The sequence below is a fragment of the Pezoporus wallicus genome, unplaced genomic scaffold (genome assembly GCF_028554395.1).
Source record: "Pezoporus wallicus isolate ANWC-B61680 ecotype Strahan unplaced genomic scaffold, APGP_CSIRO_Pwel_v1 scaffold_6446, whole genome shotgun sequence".
Lineage (NCBI taxonomy): Eukaryota > Metazoa > Chordata > Aves > Psittaciformes > Psittacidae > Pezoporus > Pezoporus wallicus.
The window spans coordinates 9717865-9736585 of record NW_026636264.1 but is presented as its reverse complement, the minus strand read 5'-3'; the positions used below and the strand labels follow the sequence as shown (position 1 = coordinate 9736585).

At 41.1% G+C, this 18721-nt stretch overlaps 1 protein-coding gene across 2 annotated transcripts in view; it reads right to left on the bottom strand.

The window, feature by feature from the left end:
* SESN3 (sestrin 3) overlaps positions 1-18721 on the bottom strand; it is a 37900-nt gene that overhangs the window by 3205 nt on the left and 15974 nt on the right. Inside the window, exons 2-9 of one of the 2 annotated variants that reach the window (XM_057399823.1) lie at positions 11975-12040; positions 8631-8828; positions 7725-7907; positions 7115-7351; positions 5672-5840; positions 3354-3469; positions 799-989; positions 238-382 (exon numbers count right to left, since the gene is read on the bottom strand). In XM_057399823.1, coding sequence (XP_057255806.1) covers positions 238-382; positions 799-989; positions 3354-3469; positions 5672-5840; positions 7115-7351; positions 7725-7907; positions 8631-8828; positions 11975-12040 — 1305 coding nt within the window. The remainder of the gene's footprint in view (positions 1-237; positions 383-798; positions 990-3353; positions 3470-5671; positions 5841-7114; positions 7352-7724; positions 7908-8630; positions 8829-11974; positions 12041-18721) is intronic. The other variant, XM_057399824.1, reaches the window with a different exon arrangement.

Here is an 18721-nt window from a genome sequence, read left to right as displayed (position 1 = left end):
CAGCTGTCAGTTCAATTTTATGTAGAGATCACTCAAAATAATAGAATTGGCATTTGCAGTACACTAAGAAGTATTGCTGTAAAACTGACATCTAACACTCAATGAATTCATCTCATTTGTTTTTTCCGGGTAAAACCAGCTTATTTGACAGATACTGTATGCTAAGGTGTCACCATACTTTAATTCTTAAAGAGCATGGGGGTTTCCACAAAGCCAGTTTGGCTTTGAAATCCGTACCTTCTCCGAGTGCTTGAACTGACGCCAGTAACTATCGTACATGCGCTTGGTAGTTCTCTCTGGGTAGCAGGTCACTGTCTTTATGTAAACCTTCAGGCTGCGTTCAAGTAACTGATTAACTTCTCCATAATCATAGTCATCATACCTAAATAACACAGGCAAGCAGTCTGTTGGACGTAAGTTTTTAAAAGCATGGTCTTTTGCAGCATTATGTTTTTATGTTTGGGAATTGGAACGTTTATCATACACACTACAAACCCCCCCATTAACAGAGGATCTCAAAGGCTTAGTACTAGGATGCTGTCTTTCCTAAACAAAGGATACATGCTGGCTTCAGAAAGGTAGCTCTGTCAAATTTCCATCCATATTCATAATAATTTCCTCCACTGGAAGTAGAAGTTACACTGATATGCCAGCAAAACCATTCTAACTTCCAGACTCAGGTATTATCTCCACTTTTAACACCTGGAGTCTAAAATCATGCTTTTCACATGATGCAGTTTTCATTCTGTTCACACAGTTTAAAACGGACTCCTACAGCCACAGGATCTTTGTCCATACCTGATTCCATACATACAGTGGACATAGTTAAATAAAGCTCTTCGTAGCGTAGTTGTATCAACATCTTCATGTGTTGCCATAGTGTTATACGTGAGGTTATATACCATCCGAAACTTCTCATCAAGGAGATGCCCAATATCAGAATAAAGCCTGTTTACAAGGGAAAAGCCATGATTTTCCCAAGTATAATCCTGCAGAAAGAGAAGGAAATATATAAATGTACAAACGAAATCCCTATCTGATCCTCTCTATAGCTCAATAGCTTTGTTGTCTGCTAGTTATAACTTTATTCTCTTCAGAAGATTTGCATTTTGAATCCTTCATCCATATCACCTGCTCCATTCCCCCAGGCTTCCTGGCAGTGAGTATCAAATCACAACACCTCACCTCAGCTGGGTACCATGACCCTACAGAACTAAAAAACCCAAGCTTCTCCTGAAATGCTGAGGCAATTTTCCACTGTCTGCTGTGCCACTCCAACCAGTGCCATTCTGTGTTGGAGGGCCTGTAAGTTTAAAAACTTGATCTTCTTGGAGGCTTTGATGGATAGCTCTGAGCAGAGACAGAGTATTTGCTTCCAGCCAGGATGTACAATCATTGAGTAAAGTGCTAAACCATCCTTGAACAAACTAATAAAATCCAGGCCTCTTTGGTCTTAGACAAGCACACAGATTGCAAGGATGAAAGCTTGCCTGCTCTTATCAGGAATGGGAAATCTTTGCAGAGTGATGGCCCAGCATCAGCAGGGAGAATGACCCTGTTTCAGAGCAGAGTGCAACCGCTTTCCATGTTGCGGTTACACAGAACATGTTAGTTTGCCCACATCCTTGACAAGTGCTCAATCATTCAATAACTGATGCTATCTTTACAATTGAGGGCATCATCTCCATATCCTTCCTGCGTCTGGCTGGTTTCAAATATTACTGTTAGGCAAGGGTCCTCACCCAGGTGCTTTAGAGACTGGTCCTCTGATGAGGATAGTGGGGAAGAGTAGGTAGGACGGTACTCAACTGCCTAACAGAGGCATTCAGTGATGTCTGAAATGTGTCACATCATATTTGGTCTCCAGCTGCCAATCCAAAAGACTGTAAGGCTTATCGGACGTATGTTGTACCCACCAGCCCTGTAAAGGTGTCCAGGAGACCTGGGGCGTCATAAAAGCCTCTGAAAGCCAGAAGCCCCATGAGGGGGAAAGTGCTGTTTACTAACAGCAGTTGATCCATACTAACAATGAAAAAGGGAAAAAAACCCAGTTTAAAGACATTCTGCGGTGTATAGAATGCCTTTTTCTATTACTAAATTTAAACCCACACAGATAAAGGCAGTCTTGTTTTATCAGAATAGGGATTAGATCTATGGCAAGGTTTTGGGATGCTACTGCAATCTGAACAACATTAAAAGCAGAGCTTTTGGGAGGCTGTGGGTATATATATCTGACTGCTTAAGTGTAGGACTTACTAATAAAAGTTAAATTATCAAGGTGACTCCTCTGAAAGAAGGCAGAAGCTGTCCCATTTATTTAAGAGCAGAGACATTTTAGATCCAATTTCAACTTCTGCAGAGCTTTTTTCCATGGAAGCCTGATGCTCCTAAAGTAGTTAAGCAGAATGTCTGATTTACAGGCGCTCACTCTGCCTTACTCTTTTTGGCAGTACCTACCTACTTCAGGCTCATATGAAGACCAGAGAATAAATTACCCAGATCAACAGAGACTGCTATATAGCTAAATACATTTCCTGAGAGTGATCATGGATTCTTCATTTTACATTCTTAGATACATCTTCTGACCATGGAGTTTTCCTACACCCACTGTATTTTTAATTGAAATGCTCTGATTTGTTTTAAGATTTCTTCCACTGCTTTCAATTTATTACCAGACTGCTGATTTATCTACTTTATAAGCTGGAACAGAAGCACCTAGAAAGTTGATCCTGTTATACATATTATGAAGTTTACGAGTCTGATAATGGAAAAATATGCCAATATGTAAGAAAAAGTGCAGTTAAAATGAGTATTTTTTTTTTTTCTTTTAACAGCACTAAAAAAATATATTCTAATATAGCCATAAACTTCAGTAATTGTATTTAGGAATTCCTTTTCTTTCCTGACCTTTAAAGTCCAGTGATTTGGATCATATATGAGAATGATATTCACCAAACTGCTCCTATATATACATCTAGGTATTGATAACCACTGACAGAGAATACTTGATAAAATGGCAGGAATAAAGAGTTCTTCCAGTGGATTTTTTAATACACCATCTGAAGGGACAGGAAAGAAATTGTTTCTTTTCTTTTTTGCCAGATATAGTGACATGCTTTACGGTTTTCAAACATTAATTGCGGTAATAATTGCAGTAAGACCGAAAGCTCAATATTCCCTTGACTGAATAGTAAAATGCTCATCCCAGGTGGACTTATGGAAGTTGTTTAATGGACCAGAACAAGAAAAGGAGCATGCAACAAACATGCCCCATTACAACCACTTTATGCTGCTTGCCCTGTCATGAGATATACAAACATTGTTTCAGTGAATGTACTGTAAAGATGTAGCACCTGAGCTCTGAATGTTGGCAGATGATCTTCTCCTCGCCTTGCAAAGTCTTTGTACCCAAATCCAGGATCTTCAATATAGCGGGAGACATCTGTAGAAACTATTTCATCATCAAATGCTGTGAATAAAACAGCAAAATGCTTTGCTTTAGGCTAGCACAAGAGTTAGTGCTGACTTCCAACCACCACCCTACTACAGGGCTAGAGAACAATTTTAGTTGTGCAAAGGAAGACAGCAGTACAAAGGAAAGAAACAGTTCAATCCCAACCTGCTTGTATGGGATCCCTTTCATTGAGCCAACTAAATGTCAGCCTATACCCATCATCTAATGTGCTTTTAAAAAAGGGGAAGAGAGGGCTAAGTTCTGTCTAGAGGTGTGCTTTTCTCTGTGTTAACTTCAGAGGGAGGCTAGGTATCTTAAATCAGGAAGATGAATCCCTTTGGTAAAGCCACTATGCTGGCATAAGAAACAGAAAAAAGTACCCTTTAAAACAGGATTGCTATGCTGAGCAGGTATGGTGTCAGGAATTACACCAGCTCTGTTCTATAACCTGGAGTATGAGCAACCAGCAAGCAATGCAACACTCCACTTGTAAATACCAGTTGAAGATTATGTGAAAGCAAAGAGCTCTACAGTACATCAGGCTGAAATTCTGCCAGAAGCTTTAGTAACTAAGCATCTTCAAAGAGCTCCAAACCATGTCACTAAGCAAGCGCAGGTTCTCTATCGTGAATCAATCTTTCCCTCCCAAATAAACAGGTGGCTCGATTGTGTAACTACCTCTGCAGAAGTTGACTACTGCATAGCTGACTGCATTTGACCCTGATGTTAAAATCCTGGCTTGCTTCCACATGCATTGACAGAACAGTTGCCATATGTCCACTGTTAGCACCTTGAAAAGTCAGTTAATCTAAGAATTGCAGAAGTGCTTTATCTCCTCTTTGCCTCATTAAACAATCAAAACATAACTGCGTAGGAGGAAGCTCGCACAACATCTGCTGCAGCAAATCCTCAGTGAAGAATAAAAGCCTTGCACATAAACTCTCCTCTCCCCTGACAAGGACTGACCTCCATAAAAGAAGGCCCAACACATACAGACTCCTTAACTCAAACCAGCAAAGAGGAAAGTCAACAGAATTATCAGCAACCCTATCAAAAAGCCCCTTCTGTCCCAGACTCCTCTTCTGTATACACTTGAAGTTGCAAAGACTCTTGGAAAGTCCTGATTTGATAATGAAACTGGAATGGGTGTCTGTTTATCTGCACTGTTGATATTGTCTGTCCAGAGAAAAAGAGCAAGAATAGACAATGTCCATTTCTTAAAATCCAGCCATGACATTGTTGGCTTTATCTTCTTTCAGAGATTTTGAGAGCCACAACACAATCTCTGTGCCAATCCACAACACAGTCTCTCTTTTTTTGGGCTCAGTGCACAAAACTAGGTACCTTCAAACACATCTGGTCTGAAGCTATCAAGATCTAAATTCACAGTGTCATTAAAATGTGAAGCATTTTATGGATCACTTCTTAGAAAAACACAAGCTGCCATCTTCAAGTAGCCTCTACTATGAGGAAATGGCTGGAGATTCTGATTGTCTTCCATATTCTTTCTTAGAACACTTTCTCTGGAAAAACAAACCCACCTTCCTGTCTACAGGAAGCAGATTTAATTGTAGGGTGTGTTAGAGGTGAAAGCCTTCAGACCATATGAAGAATACCAGAAAAGAAGCTTTGAGCTCAGAATTTTGAACATCATTTAAGAATAAAAAACCTGTTAAGAATCTCTACCACAAAACAGGCAGTGGAACAGCCCAGTGGTATCATCATTCAGAATGGCAAGTCAGAAATGTCCTTTCCAGGTGGGCAACAAATAGTAAAGATGCTGAGTCTCCTCCCAATCCATTTCCTGAACTGAACGTCGTATCTGAAGGCTACTTATGAGTGTCAGCAAAGTTCTAAACACTGTATAACCTAAATCTGTGAAATATTTGCTGAATATCTACATGAATGAATGAATTTGAAGATACAGGGCATATAAAGAAAGCGAAAATTACACCCAGCTTTTTAGAGAAGCACGCAAGCCTTTTTTTTTTTGTTAATATACAAATGCTAGATTTCAAGTAGCAAAAAGAGTGGTGTTATTTGGCAATCAAGAAATCTTAAGCAGATGAAGCAAGTGACAGGATCACCTTTACTAGACTCCTACCAGACAAGGACAGAATGGAGACATGGACAGAGAAAACTGTAGTCACTGAACTGGCTTCAAGTGTTTAGTTCTTACAAAGCAGAAACAGAACAGAGATGGAAAAGCACAAATACCTCCACTAATTACTAGCAGACTCTCCTTCTTCTCCTTTTCAAAGCGAGTTGCCATTTCTTCCTGAGAGGCTTCTTCATCCTCTTTATCTTCTTGTAGCCTCTTCATCCTTTCCATTAAGGCTTCCAGCTCACTTAAAGAATCTGCAATCTGCAAAAACACCATGACATTCTGCAAAATTAGAAGATAGACAACATGTGTCATCTTCAGATTTCATGCTTGACAACAAACGTTCTCAAAAACAGATAGCAGCAGCAAACACAGAAATTCAAGCCAGAATGCATTTTGTCACATACAGCAAACAGCTTCACACAGCTTTTGGACAGTGAGAGGAAGGGAGCTGGGAAGTGCTGATATAACCTGTCACAGTAATCTCCTGTGGTGGGATTAACAGCTGAAGAGGTGGTGCTTGAACAGTTGCTTATAATACATATTCCATCACGTAGATGGTTTTGGGTTCTGTGATCTGCACTTATCGTTCAGATTTTTCACAGGATAACTTGTTTGGGTTTTCTTTTCCATCTTTTCCTTTTGATTCTGTTTTTCTGCCCATAGCTGTAACTGTTTCCTAGTATGCTACTCACGGCTCAGCAAGCAGCATAGTCAGCAGCAGCCCCTTGTCCACTACAAATGGGGAATAAGATATCCTTGTGATTTGAACTAGCATGTCTTACAGCCCAGAAATGTAAGATACAGCAAGTGAACCAAGTAACCACATGTGCACATTGTACTGTCTGTGTCACTGTACTGCGACTCTGCTCATAATTCGATCTTCCATCAAAGGCAATGAGGTGAGTTTCTCAGCTGGCATTAACTCAAGGACATGTCTTCAAAGCATTATAGAGCTACTTTCAGGAAAAAAGTCCCACATTTAAGTTAATTAGGTAGCAATGAAAGTTCTCTATTGGTTGATTCAAGACTGGAACACCAGCAGGAAGAATTAAGTCATTTTATTTCAGACATTTCCTACATAGAAGCGTTTCAGACTTGCCCCGTTTTGTGATTGCAGGCCTCGAAGTAAAAAATTATCATTGTCATTATTATTCTTGCAATAATTATTAAGATGATTATTATTATTATTTCTGTTGGGGCTTTTTTCTTTTTTTTTTCCGTATTTCTTTTTTCATTCTACTTTTGGAACATGGATGATACAATGCTTCAGTCAGTGACACGCTATCTGAAAACAAGTTTTAGTCTTGCCCAATGGGTTGTGAGATTAACTATCGAAATCCCCTTGCTCTGACTACCATCCACCATTACAATGTGGTTTTCAATAGGTGACACTGAAAACTGCTGGAGTGAATGTAAAGAGTTACCAGACTCAAGCATTCCAGTAAAGTAGACAAAAACTTTCAAACTACCCAGAAATTCAAACAGGAAAGAATGGAAGAAAGTTTTCTAACGCAAAACAGAGTCAAGCAAAAGAATCTTCTTGCAACACTAACCCCAAAGTTGCTACTTGTGAGGGATGCATTTTCTATGTTGTTGTCGTTGGCAAGATCACAGACACAGAAGTTGTTGACTGCTATAAGTCTGACTCCATTAGATGTATCCGGATCTCTCTCTGGATTAATGCCACTACCAAATACAAAACTTGCCAAGGCATGATAATGTGCCAACAGGACAACAGCATGCACCAGTTCAGGAAGAGACCAATTATTTTCCCCAGTCTTGACAAGTTTCTGAAATGAGAATAAAAAAAGTGTAAATGTAAGATTTCTTCCGGACCCCAGCTTTTCTAGAAAACACTTCTAAAAAGGGATCAATTCCTTTCTTCCGAAAATACCATAGTCCTCTTGCACATAAACTCGCACTGGTTGAAAAAGGAGACACCTCATATATCACCTCTTTTGGGGTTATTTTAGCCAGTGCTATTCCTAAAAAGTAAACCCTGTTGGCTTTGTCACAGAGAATGTATTGGCTTATTCGATGCTCTAGTACTTCCCTGAATGCTTTAACTCAGGGTAATGAAGCCTAACCAGACACTTGCATAGTTCTGAGCAGCTCTTATTACCGGACATTTACCCCTGTTACAGGGCAGGATTGAGCAGGTACCTGAATGTGCTCTTTTGTGATCAGCCAGGGCCGGTGTGCAAGGAGCTTGTTTATTTCATTCAGGTTTTTCAGTCTTTGGGGAATGTATTCCAAACCGTTCAACCACTCTGCAATCCCACCAGTCTTCAGAAACTCATCCACGTGCATATTTATTAGGTAGGAACACTGATGTCTGGCAGCAGCCTGGAACAGTTAAAACAGAGGGAAAAGTGCAGCACATTGGTGTGTAATCTGATTTCGCTGCAGGTGGAAGACACACAAACCCCCAAACAATTTCATTCCAAAATGCCATATTTTATATTCATTTCTGTACATATGGAGGATTCTCCAATAAAGATATGATTCATTACATTACTCTGAATTGCAGAACCTAATTTAGGTTGGAAGAGCACTCTAGAGGAGATCTGGTCCAAGCCCCTGCTCACAGGAGGGCTGATTTAGATCAAGTTGCTTGGAGCCTTATCCAGACAACATCTCCCTCCTTGGAAGTCACACAACCTCTCTTGGCCCCCATTTACGTCTTCATGGTAAATGTTGTTTTCCTAGTGTCCATCTCACATTTGTTGTGACTTAAATCCACTGCATCTCAACCTACTGCTGCGCACTGAGGGTTAAATATCCAGAAATAAGGTTACACAGTTTTTACTGCACTCTGTAAAACCTCACTCTAGTGGGCATGTGAGAAGTCTATCACTGTGGGAAACAGGGAAACATACAGTGCCAATTCTCCCTTCTCATTGAAAACCTTCTGGCTGGGCACGCTTTATTCTGATGAAAATCAACTACACAAATTTGCCCCTTGTCAAAATATCACCCTAGTCTCTCCTTTCTAAAGTCTTCCTTTCTTCTTCTCTTTTAAATACACAATTCAAGGTCACAGAAGATATATAGCCATTTGGTACATACCATTATAGCAATGTAGTGCCTATAGGGCAAAGGAAGGGGCCCATCCATGCGCAGCATGTAGAACTGGCTGCGCAGGAAAGACTCCAGGTACTGAGTATGGATGCTCATGACCTGTGTGATGTTGTCCAGGCGACCAGATGTAGAATATTCTTCCACAAGAAGATTAGTACGTTCATCCAAACCATTTGCTTGCATAACCTTGAAAACAAGATGGAAGAACTTAACAGAGAAAGAGATTTTCTCTAGTTTTAGACCTGCGGAGTAGCATATTGCACTATGAAATGTGTACTTGTGTACCAACTTAAAGGCAACGCTGGATGATCCGGACATATGCTTGTAAATATACATGCTTGCACGCGTGCAAATATGCACCTAGAGATGCTACTTGTATACTAAGAACTAAACAACACTCTACACTGTACCTCTGTTATTTTAATATGTTTCTACAAAACCCAAAAGCCATTTTCTTTAGATCTTTCTGAAACAGCTAAACTTGCAGATGCTTAATGTCAAACCTGTACAGAGATCTGGAAGTAAGCAAGAGCTAATGGAAAGTCAAGCCTTTATGGAAGTCAGGCTGTACAGACACACACCACCCCAGCATTCAGCCCTAAAACCAACTTCAAAATTAATGGAGAGGAACTGGGCTATGTAACCAAATTACAGAAACAGCCCTGGCAATCTACCCCTTCTGCGCCTGTATAATTGAAGAGGAGATCAAATGCTAATTTGTCCATAACATTCAAGTATTATTTAGAATAGGAATTTAATGCTTTCTTTAAACAAAAGCTGTTCTTTAATTATTCCAACCAATCCAAACCTTGGGCATGAGATGAAATGAAACAGCAAAAAGAGTAAGTAGCTCTTTCACTGCAAGCCCTGACACAGTATTAGTGCTATTACTCAGTGTTTATCACCAAGAGCAGCCATTCTCAACATGTTCACCACTGAAGTTACAAGCACAAGAAGAGAATACCCAGTATTTATCCTGAAACAGCACAGTATTAAACTAACCAGCTTACTATTGCACACATCATGAGATGAGACACTTTAGCTGGTTTCCTGCACATGAAGAAACAAAGTGCCTAAAGCCGAGAAGACAAAATGCTTTTGCTGAAATATTCTATTTGTAATATATTTTCCTTCTTTATGATGGGCTGATGAATGGACCATGTCTCAAATATTTTCCCATTAAATCTTACATAGAAGTTACATACAAAGAAACATGAGAAACATGCCACCTTCTTCATTTCTCACCACTTTAGCTGCCTGGTTTAATCTGTGGGCCCAGAAAGCTATGGTTTAGTGTGAGGGGTCCCTGCCCATGGCAGGGGGGTTGGAACTAGATGATCTTAAGGTCCTTTCCAACCCTAACTATTCTATGATTCTATAAAGAAAGGGAAGAAGCAGCTATGCACTTAGGCAGCTCCATCATTTAGCTCTTCACTATGGCAGCTTCTCTTTGTTCTGTATCCAAAATGATTCCTCCTCAGTTTTCCTTAAGAATTTTTTTACCACTGGAAATCTATTCACACATGAGAGATCATTTTATCTCACTATTGTACATCCCTTGCTCCACTCCAAGGAATCCTCCTTCTTCTTTAGCAAGTGTATCTCCCACGTATTTAAGAGATCATTGTCTCATTCAGTAGTTTCTTGGGGAAAACATAGTTTTAGTGTCCCTGGTAAGGTTTCTAATCTTCTTCAGCTTGCCAGGAGTCTTCCTTGTAACAGTACCAGTTATGAAGAAGAAATTTTGCTGACAAAATCGGAATATAATCCTCTAGGACTGCACTGTTGCTATGTTAGGTACAGCAATATGCCGCATTATTGCTTCTGGGATTTATTTCCACCTATATTACTGTCCTCTTCATACTGTGTATATACTTCCTCCGGATTTATTACCATCCATGGATCTACAAGCACGTTTTTTTATTCTGCTTGTAAAGCTTTATGGTACTTTAACAGGAACCTTTACAATTAGATTGTTATTGCTCTGTCCATATTCTTTCCATTATGACAATAAAGCAGGCTTTGACATGAGCAGCGTTATTATAAAGATTTGTGAGATATTCAGTGTGTTACTAATCTCTTAACTACATCCTTCCTTTCCACTGTATTATTTCATGCCAATGAATGGGGGAAAAAGGTATCTCTTTGCTTAACAAACAGTATTTCACATTTGTTTGTGATAATGAATACCTATTTTTATCCATACAAGTGGAGGTTCCCTCCTTGTACAGGGTAACCACTGTGGTTACTCCTTTCTGAGAGCTACTCAGTGATTCCTCCTGCACCCTTGACTAGTGCCTTCACCAGGTGCATCAGCCACGAAATAAATCCATTAACAATTCTCTCAAAATACATTATCATTTTAACTACAATTATTTTTCTACTTTCTGTATAATTATTGACTTCTTGAAACAAATTATTATAAAATTTGACTTCTCCATTTCATCTCATATTTCATACAAGAGAGAAGCCCCCTTCACAATTTTGCTGGCTGGAACTCATTCTGCTCCCCTCTTCCCAAGACTCTTTCTGACCTCTTTTCTTTTTTGCTTCTATATGTTTTCCTTTTGCCAGCCTTTCAACTCTGTTTTTCTTTAAACTCAAAACTTGACAGTGTATAAATGGAGAAAGACTCGGAGAACAGCAGCTATCTCATCGTTCAAAATGTCTTTTTGGCCCTTCTAGCATGTGAATTATCCGCTTTTAGAAACTGCTCAAAACAAAACAAAAGGTCCTAGGTTTATGGCTGGCCATCCCAAATAATTAATTGATCAGTAATTAAGATTCTGTGAAGATCAAGATCACAGAGAACAGCACCACAGCAAAGTTTCTACTTAGTGCATCAAGCTACAAACCAAGACTTAAGCTGAACATTAAATCGTGGGCAGAAATCTTGCGTTTGAAGTCAAACCATACCTTCCAACCATAAATCCTCTCAAGAACCACAGTTTTGGTCTGAGTTAAGCCATATTTTCAGGTTCTCTTAAACCGAAGGTCAGACGCAGCTCTGAGAGCTATATAATCATATTGCTGCATACTGGATAGGCCTCCCCTTACACCTGGCATTAAGAAAAGTGACCATCCCCCAGGAGAATAGCAGAGCCACTCTCTATTCCAGGAGTGCTGGCAACTGAAATGATGTCAAACGGCACTACTTGTGTGGAAGGACAGGGTAGTTCTTACCCACTGGAGCTTGCTCCAGAGAAACCATCACTTTTGCTTGCAGAGGAGCTCATCCAAGTACCATGGACAAGCAGGATCATAAAACTGCCCTTCAGTATTCCCATTTGAAAAGTTGCCACCTTCTCAGCCCAGCTAAACCGCAAACTTACTTCGTTCTCTGGTATAAAGGCACTTGGTCCTCTTGTCAGCGGTGGGGAGACTTGTACTCTTTTTTCCTGCAAAACAGCCACATAATTGGGTCAGTGTCAGGAAGAACATACCAACTTGCTTTATCTCATGTGATACGATCTTCAAGGCCTCGATTTGGTTCTCTTCCCCAGGCCACCAGGGTGTTTTACAGCCTGCCGAGGAGGTGAAGCCACCACACAATGTTGGTTAGATCCGTTTTGCAACCTCTGTACTCTGTGCACCAGTTTTGGTAAGGGTAAGGCAGAAAAAAACAGAAATCTGATTCTGACTGGTTTACAGACAGCTTGAAGATACATGAACAACAGCAATAAAACATTCGGCACAATATTAAAAGTAGTCATTTACTGGATTGAATGGAAGTTTGGAAAGTGGAAGGGGTAAAAACCTACACTCAGGAAGTTATACCAGCATCTAATCAGATCCTCAGTGTTGAGGAGTGTAAGCACCTTGCATGCCAGATATTGGCATGAAAATCACAGTCCACGTGAACCCCAAGACCCAATTGAAGACTCCTCCTAGGAGCCTGCTCAAACAGCTGCCTTGTTTAGCTGCTGAGACCAGAAACCCCCCCCCCACAGCACAAGCCTTGGTGTGCAAACCCCAGCTAGAAGTCATGAAAGGCCCTGTGAGAATGACATATTTAGTACAGAACAGGCTGACAGCGTAGCAAGGGCCAGAGGGCTTCTTTGATCTAATAGTGGTAAAAAACTGAACTAAGATAAACTGTGGAGGCTTTCATAGTGTGATGGAGAGGTGAAGGGGGCCTGGGGAGGCTGCCTGCTCCGCTGGTTGACCAGGGGCAGAACCAGCAGTCTCCACATCATTCCCAACCAATGTTGGTCCAACCTCCTCTTAAAGAGTTTCTTCTGTCTCCCTTGGTCATTTATTTCAGTGACTAACTCCTTGGATTGTTAGAAAGTTTTCCTAATGTCCTACCTGAATTTGCCTTGCACTAATTTAAAGCAGTTGCTTCTTGTCTTCTTTTCCTCTTTACGGTTATATTCCACCCACCTGGGAACTATGGCTGCACACTTTCTCAAGTCCCTAATTGCACTGCAACACCGGTGACTCTTAATAAGTTATCCATCAACAGCAGTATTGGACTTGCATACTAAATATTTCACGCCCCTAATGCAAAAGTTCAAGGTTTTCCATAACAAATGGCCTTTAAATACCTCTATGAGGGGGGCTTAAGCTTAACTGCTATGTGCACGAACAGCAGCGCTGGTCCCAGAAGGAGCATGCCACCAATTTCCACACAGGAAAATGAAGCCATTGGAGCTGCGTAACTATTGTCCTCATCTTTAAAAACATCCTGTCCTTTCTAAATTAGATTATGAAAAAACATGCAAAAAAATCAGCAGTGATTATTCAGGAAAGATGTTCCAAAGCAAACTCTTGCAGGACAATTACATTTGTGACTTTGTAATAATTAACTGCTAAAAGATGCAGAAATAAGCTGGATCTACTGTATGAAGCCCAGCAGCCAGAAGATAACTTACTGCAATTGCTGCCTGCTGTCACAGCCCCCAAAATCCCATGAAATACTTCTTATGTTTCAAAGGTACTCAGTCTGAGGCAAGAAGACAGGGTGTAGAGAGAGCAGGTGTCTGTACATGTAAGCCCTTCATCAGACAGCTACACAAGGCAGAGGAAGACATCTTCTAGCTTGAAATACACAATCCTGACAGCAGCCAGTCATTCCTGCCAACATTAAAAACAAGAAATGCTTTCCAAGATTACTATTAAGGTTGTATTTTATGTGTTTTATGAAGTTTAAAATCTTCATTCCATACTGAATAACCCAGAGGAAGCAGCTTGCATGAGTGAGACAATTTGGATAGTTGCAGACTGCCAGCTCTCACTGGAGCACAGGTCCAAATCAGAGCTGACCCACTGCCTTCCCCATCTTGCTCTCTGACCTATACCCTGCTGCTTCAGGTTCTGCAAAGAAAACCTCAAACCCAGATCAGGGCAAAAAAGTGCATACATTTCTAGCAGGAGCTGGGCTCCAGTCTGCTGTTTCTCCATTCAATGTGACTGCCATTGACCCTGCAGATAAGCTACTGCTGAGAAGGAAAGGAGGAAATGGTACTTGCGTGGATGAACATAGGCAAGTACCTCCAATTCCTGTGAACGATGACAGAAAGCCCAGTCAGACATGAAAAATGGGGTGTGTTAAATAAACTACAAAAATGACAAAACCCAGCTCCTTTTGGGTGGTGGCAGTTCTAAAAAACACAAGCCTGGAAAAAACAGGCAAAGCACCAAAACAAGAATAAAACACCCAAAGTCCTAAACATGGTAATTCAAGTTGGTGAGTCTAATCACAGCACGCTTCCAGGGAGCTGTTTTATTCTACATTAGAAATGTATACTCTTCCCTTCCATCAACACGTAAGATTATTTTGCCTTCACGCCAAAGACTTTATTTTATTAAAACTGGTTAAAACAAGCTTGTCAGAAGAAAAAGATCAAATGTCATCTGGTTGCACAAGTTCTCAGGATGCTATTAATAAAAAGTTTTGGAAGTTTGCAAGCATTAAGAATGATAACATTGGCTTTGTTGAGCTGTAGATAAGAACCACTGTTTCTGGGCATGCTTTATCTAAAGCAGTGATTTAAGGCCTACCTAAGAACCCAAATATGAAAAACTACGTATGGGAATTAGAAAGCAACGTTGCAGATATACGGTCCTTTGTGGAGAAAATTCTTGCGAAGCTGCTTCGTTCCCAAGAAAGCAGCTTGTTTTCCTGTCCAATGAGTCTTTGCAGGTCACACTAACTACCACCAAGTCAGCCAGGGTCCCAAATATCTTATTTGAAATTGGATCTTATGCTAAGTGGCTGAAGCAAGAAACAAGTTGCTCAGCAACTAAAATGCTGATTATCAGCCATCTTCTGCTTCACTTTCCTCCAGAAACACATTGCTGGAGTATAAGCAAGTTACCTTAAAAGGTTTGCAGCCAATTCCATTTACATTAAGACTAGTGCTTTTTTGGGGGGTGCTTCTTTCGAAGGAAAAGATGATGAAGAGCTTCAAAGATAAGCAGAGAAAACTGAGCAGGTTACTGGGAGAAGGGCAAGCAAGAGCCTAGAAGCAGGTTTTGCAGTAGCACACTGCAGTGACGGACAGCAGAATGACACCTTTGCAGACCACAGAAGAGCTGCTGCAGGAATCCATGAAGAATCAGCTCCGAGCACACTTCATCAGTGACTTGCTTTCTGTCCTTAAGCTGCAATTGCAATGGCGTCGGGAGCTTTTGCAGGAATGTTAAAGGTGACAAAGTAGAACCATTTCCCATTCCCATGCCTATAATTTGCAAGGAACACCTTCATCCTTGGGCGAGCTCTGCCCAAACCCCAGAGAGCCAAAAGCTGCCACTTGCCATCTCAGGGGTTTATATTTAGCTGTGGCACTGACCACACACCCTCCCTGCAGAGCCAAGAGGCTGCAGGCACTAGGACATGGCACCTGCATTCCAAATAGCTGCCGGGCTGCTGCACCAAAGGAAGGGATGCCAGAGCCACTTGGCTATGAAGCCCAAGTGGGAGCAATCATGAGCCAGTGCCAGGACAGCAAGGTGGCTTTCCTCCCAGAGCCTGCAGCAAAAGAAATAACCCTTCTTCCTCTTCGCTATCACACGAATCACCACGTCCTCAGGCTTTAAAGAAATGGCTATTTTTAGTGAGCTGTAAAAGGAGGCAGTCTGATGTGAGAACAGAGCCGCTCACTGGTGGCGCAGATGGAACAGCTGGTTTAGGAAGTGCTTCTCAATACCCATGAAAACAAAACACAGGAGAGATGCAAGTGGTTGCATTGATGAGGGTGTACGGGAGCTTCCAACACACTTGGCACATAAAATCTAATTCACCCTGAAGTCAGTATCAAGGTGGTCATGCTGTGACTTCGGGGGTGTGGGTGTAAGTCACTGGGAAGAAACATTTTGTGAGCCATGGCAATGCTTCCCTGTGAACTGTCAGAGCGCGGCAAGAGAATGGGCAACACCCAGAAAGGGGCACAGAGCCACCACTCTGACTAAACCTGCCACCACCACAAAGACATCAGGATAACAAACAGCACTGGATCACTTATAAAGCCTAAGGGCATCCCAAAATTAGCTGCTTCTGAAGAACAACCTCTTTTTCCTAAACAAACAGGGATTTTCTGAGGGGGTAATGGGATGAGTATGTATTTCTTATTCATTACACTGTTTTTTACACTATAATCTACAAGCAATTTTGCTACCATCTAGCATCTTGAAAGGATCTTTGTTATTTAAATTCATGGTCTAGCTCTTTATAATGCACATTATCATCTTTGGCAATAACCTGAGTCAAGTCTGTCACTGGGTGGTGAACTGGGTGTCCTGTTTTTTGAAACAATTTCCATAAAGAAAAGCCAAAAGAGAAAATGTGAAAAGGAATAACTGGAGTGATGCGCAACACTTTATTTGCTGACAGTGCAGTTACTTCATGACTGACCCATTCTTATAATTAAACCCAGGACCTATCTCCAGACGCAATAGAGATGTTCAGAATAAACAATGTCAAAATGTTAAGAGTTCACAAAGCAAAGTCCTAGCCTACAGTCATTTGTTGAGGGTATTTCAAGTGATTTTGCAACAGTTTCTTCCTCTTAACAGACTGTACAACTCCAAAGATGCAAACTAAGCAATAAAGATGAAAATTAGCAGAGGAAGTCAAACAGTAGGAAATCTTTTTTATGGAACAGCATTTCAGAATACTTAAACCAGTCACTTTTAACATGAAGAATTTGGCATCTTTGTGCTTAACAGCTGATGAAGTGTTGTAAGGAGCTGGGAAGAGAGCCAGCACAGTACAATTGATGGGGAGCTTTTACTCTGGTAACAGGTTACAGCCCTTTTGGATTTCACACAATAAAAGGAAGCCTATCCCAAGTTCCCAATCCCTCCACCAGCTATTAAGAACACAATCCACACTAATTAGAAACCAAAGGGCAGCAATTTCTACCCCAGCCAAGATGGATGACCAGGCAACAGAAGTCCAGCGGCAGTTCCTTGATCTTTGACAGATACCTTCTTTATTTAAGAAGGCTGAAATGTGTTTTGTGTTTTTGTCAGAATAGTCCTGAATATATCAAGTAAAAGACACTTAACCTTAAGGTAACTGAAGCAGAGTACATCTAACTGAGAAAGTAAAGCTGAGACTTCTGACTGGAAAAATGGGAAGATCTTGATGGCATTTCCTCAACTACAGATGCTAAGTCAAACCTAGACATTGATTATTAACACATGAAAAGGATAAGAGACAAACAGCGACTTTTCTAATTCCTCATTACTAGAGAATCACTTCTATGTAATTTACGCCAAATCTCAACATCTGAGTTCTCCATGTCCCTGCCCCCGGCAGAGGGTTTGGAGCTAGATGATCTTAAGGCCCTTTCCAACCCCAACTATTTGAAGATTCTATGATTCTATGTCCCAGTTCTTATCAGATATCGAGGGTGAAACTCAACTGACCAAACACAGACGTGCAAATCAGAGTTAGCCAGCTGGATCCTGGTTACAACTTAGAAGGGTGATGTCTAACTCAGGATGAGATCAACTGTGAATTGTGCCATGGAAAGGCCTCATTTTCCTCCACAGACTAAGAGGAATCCATGGTTAACAAGGTCAACCACAGTGGTCTGAAGATAGGCAAGACACCAAAGAGACAACAAAAGGTCTTCTGGTCTACTTCAGCCTTCAGGAAAAAAAGAAACAAGGCTTCCCTCCTCAGTCCATGGAGAACCTCACCTCCTTTCCTCCCCACACACACAACAGTAACACTGAAGTTAGTGTGGTCCCCAAGAAGTGCCCTCAGGACAGGAGATCTTGTGATCATCAAGATGACTCAAATCCTTCAAAAGCATGGAAGAAGAGTGTTTTCTATGTTTCAATAGCATCAGGTAGCAAGAGCAAAAGCTACAGTGGAAAATTACAGTGGTTTAAGCTAGGACTTGCTTTATCCGTACCTTGGCCCACTTCCACCTTCAGCTTTAGTCAAAGTCTGACATATTGAGACAGACCTATATTATCTGGTTTGGGGAACATAAGCCTTTAGCCACTAAATTGTCAAAACTGCATTGAGTTAATCTGCCTCATCATCAGCTAGGACAGCAATGCTTGCTAATGAAGAGCCTCTGAAGCAGCACAGCATATCCTTTAATCCGCAGCTTCCCATGCAGAGGGCTGCTTCATCCTGCCTGAGCACAGCCCATCTTGCCAAGCCTGGTTTCACTCTGCCAGCAGGGTCTCATGTGCCCAGAGGCATGCTTAGCATGGGAAGGGCAGCAACCGTGGTCACGCATATGGTCTCCATCCTCCTACAGAGAGACTGTATCAACTTCCCTACTTGGTCCATGCCGCAAACCATCGCCAACGGGTAGAACAAACATCTGACAGAAAGTAGAGATAAACCAGCAGCTTCTTTGACAGGCCTGAATTAATACCTATATTAACTACTGATAGCATAGCCTCTTTACAAGACAGCAATTGAATGGTTAAATACTTCAATTCATAAAGGCACACACATTTGATTTATTGGGCATACTGCCAATCAGAGAGGCATATCTGGTGGATATTAAAACACACACAAAAAAAGAGAGAAACCCCCCTAGGGTTATGTAAATCCATCATGTATCTCTGGCAGAACTGCCTCCCAAGAATGCTCTACAGAATTTTTA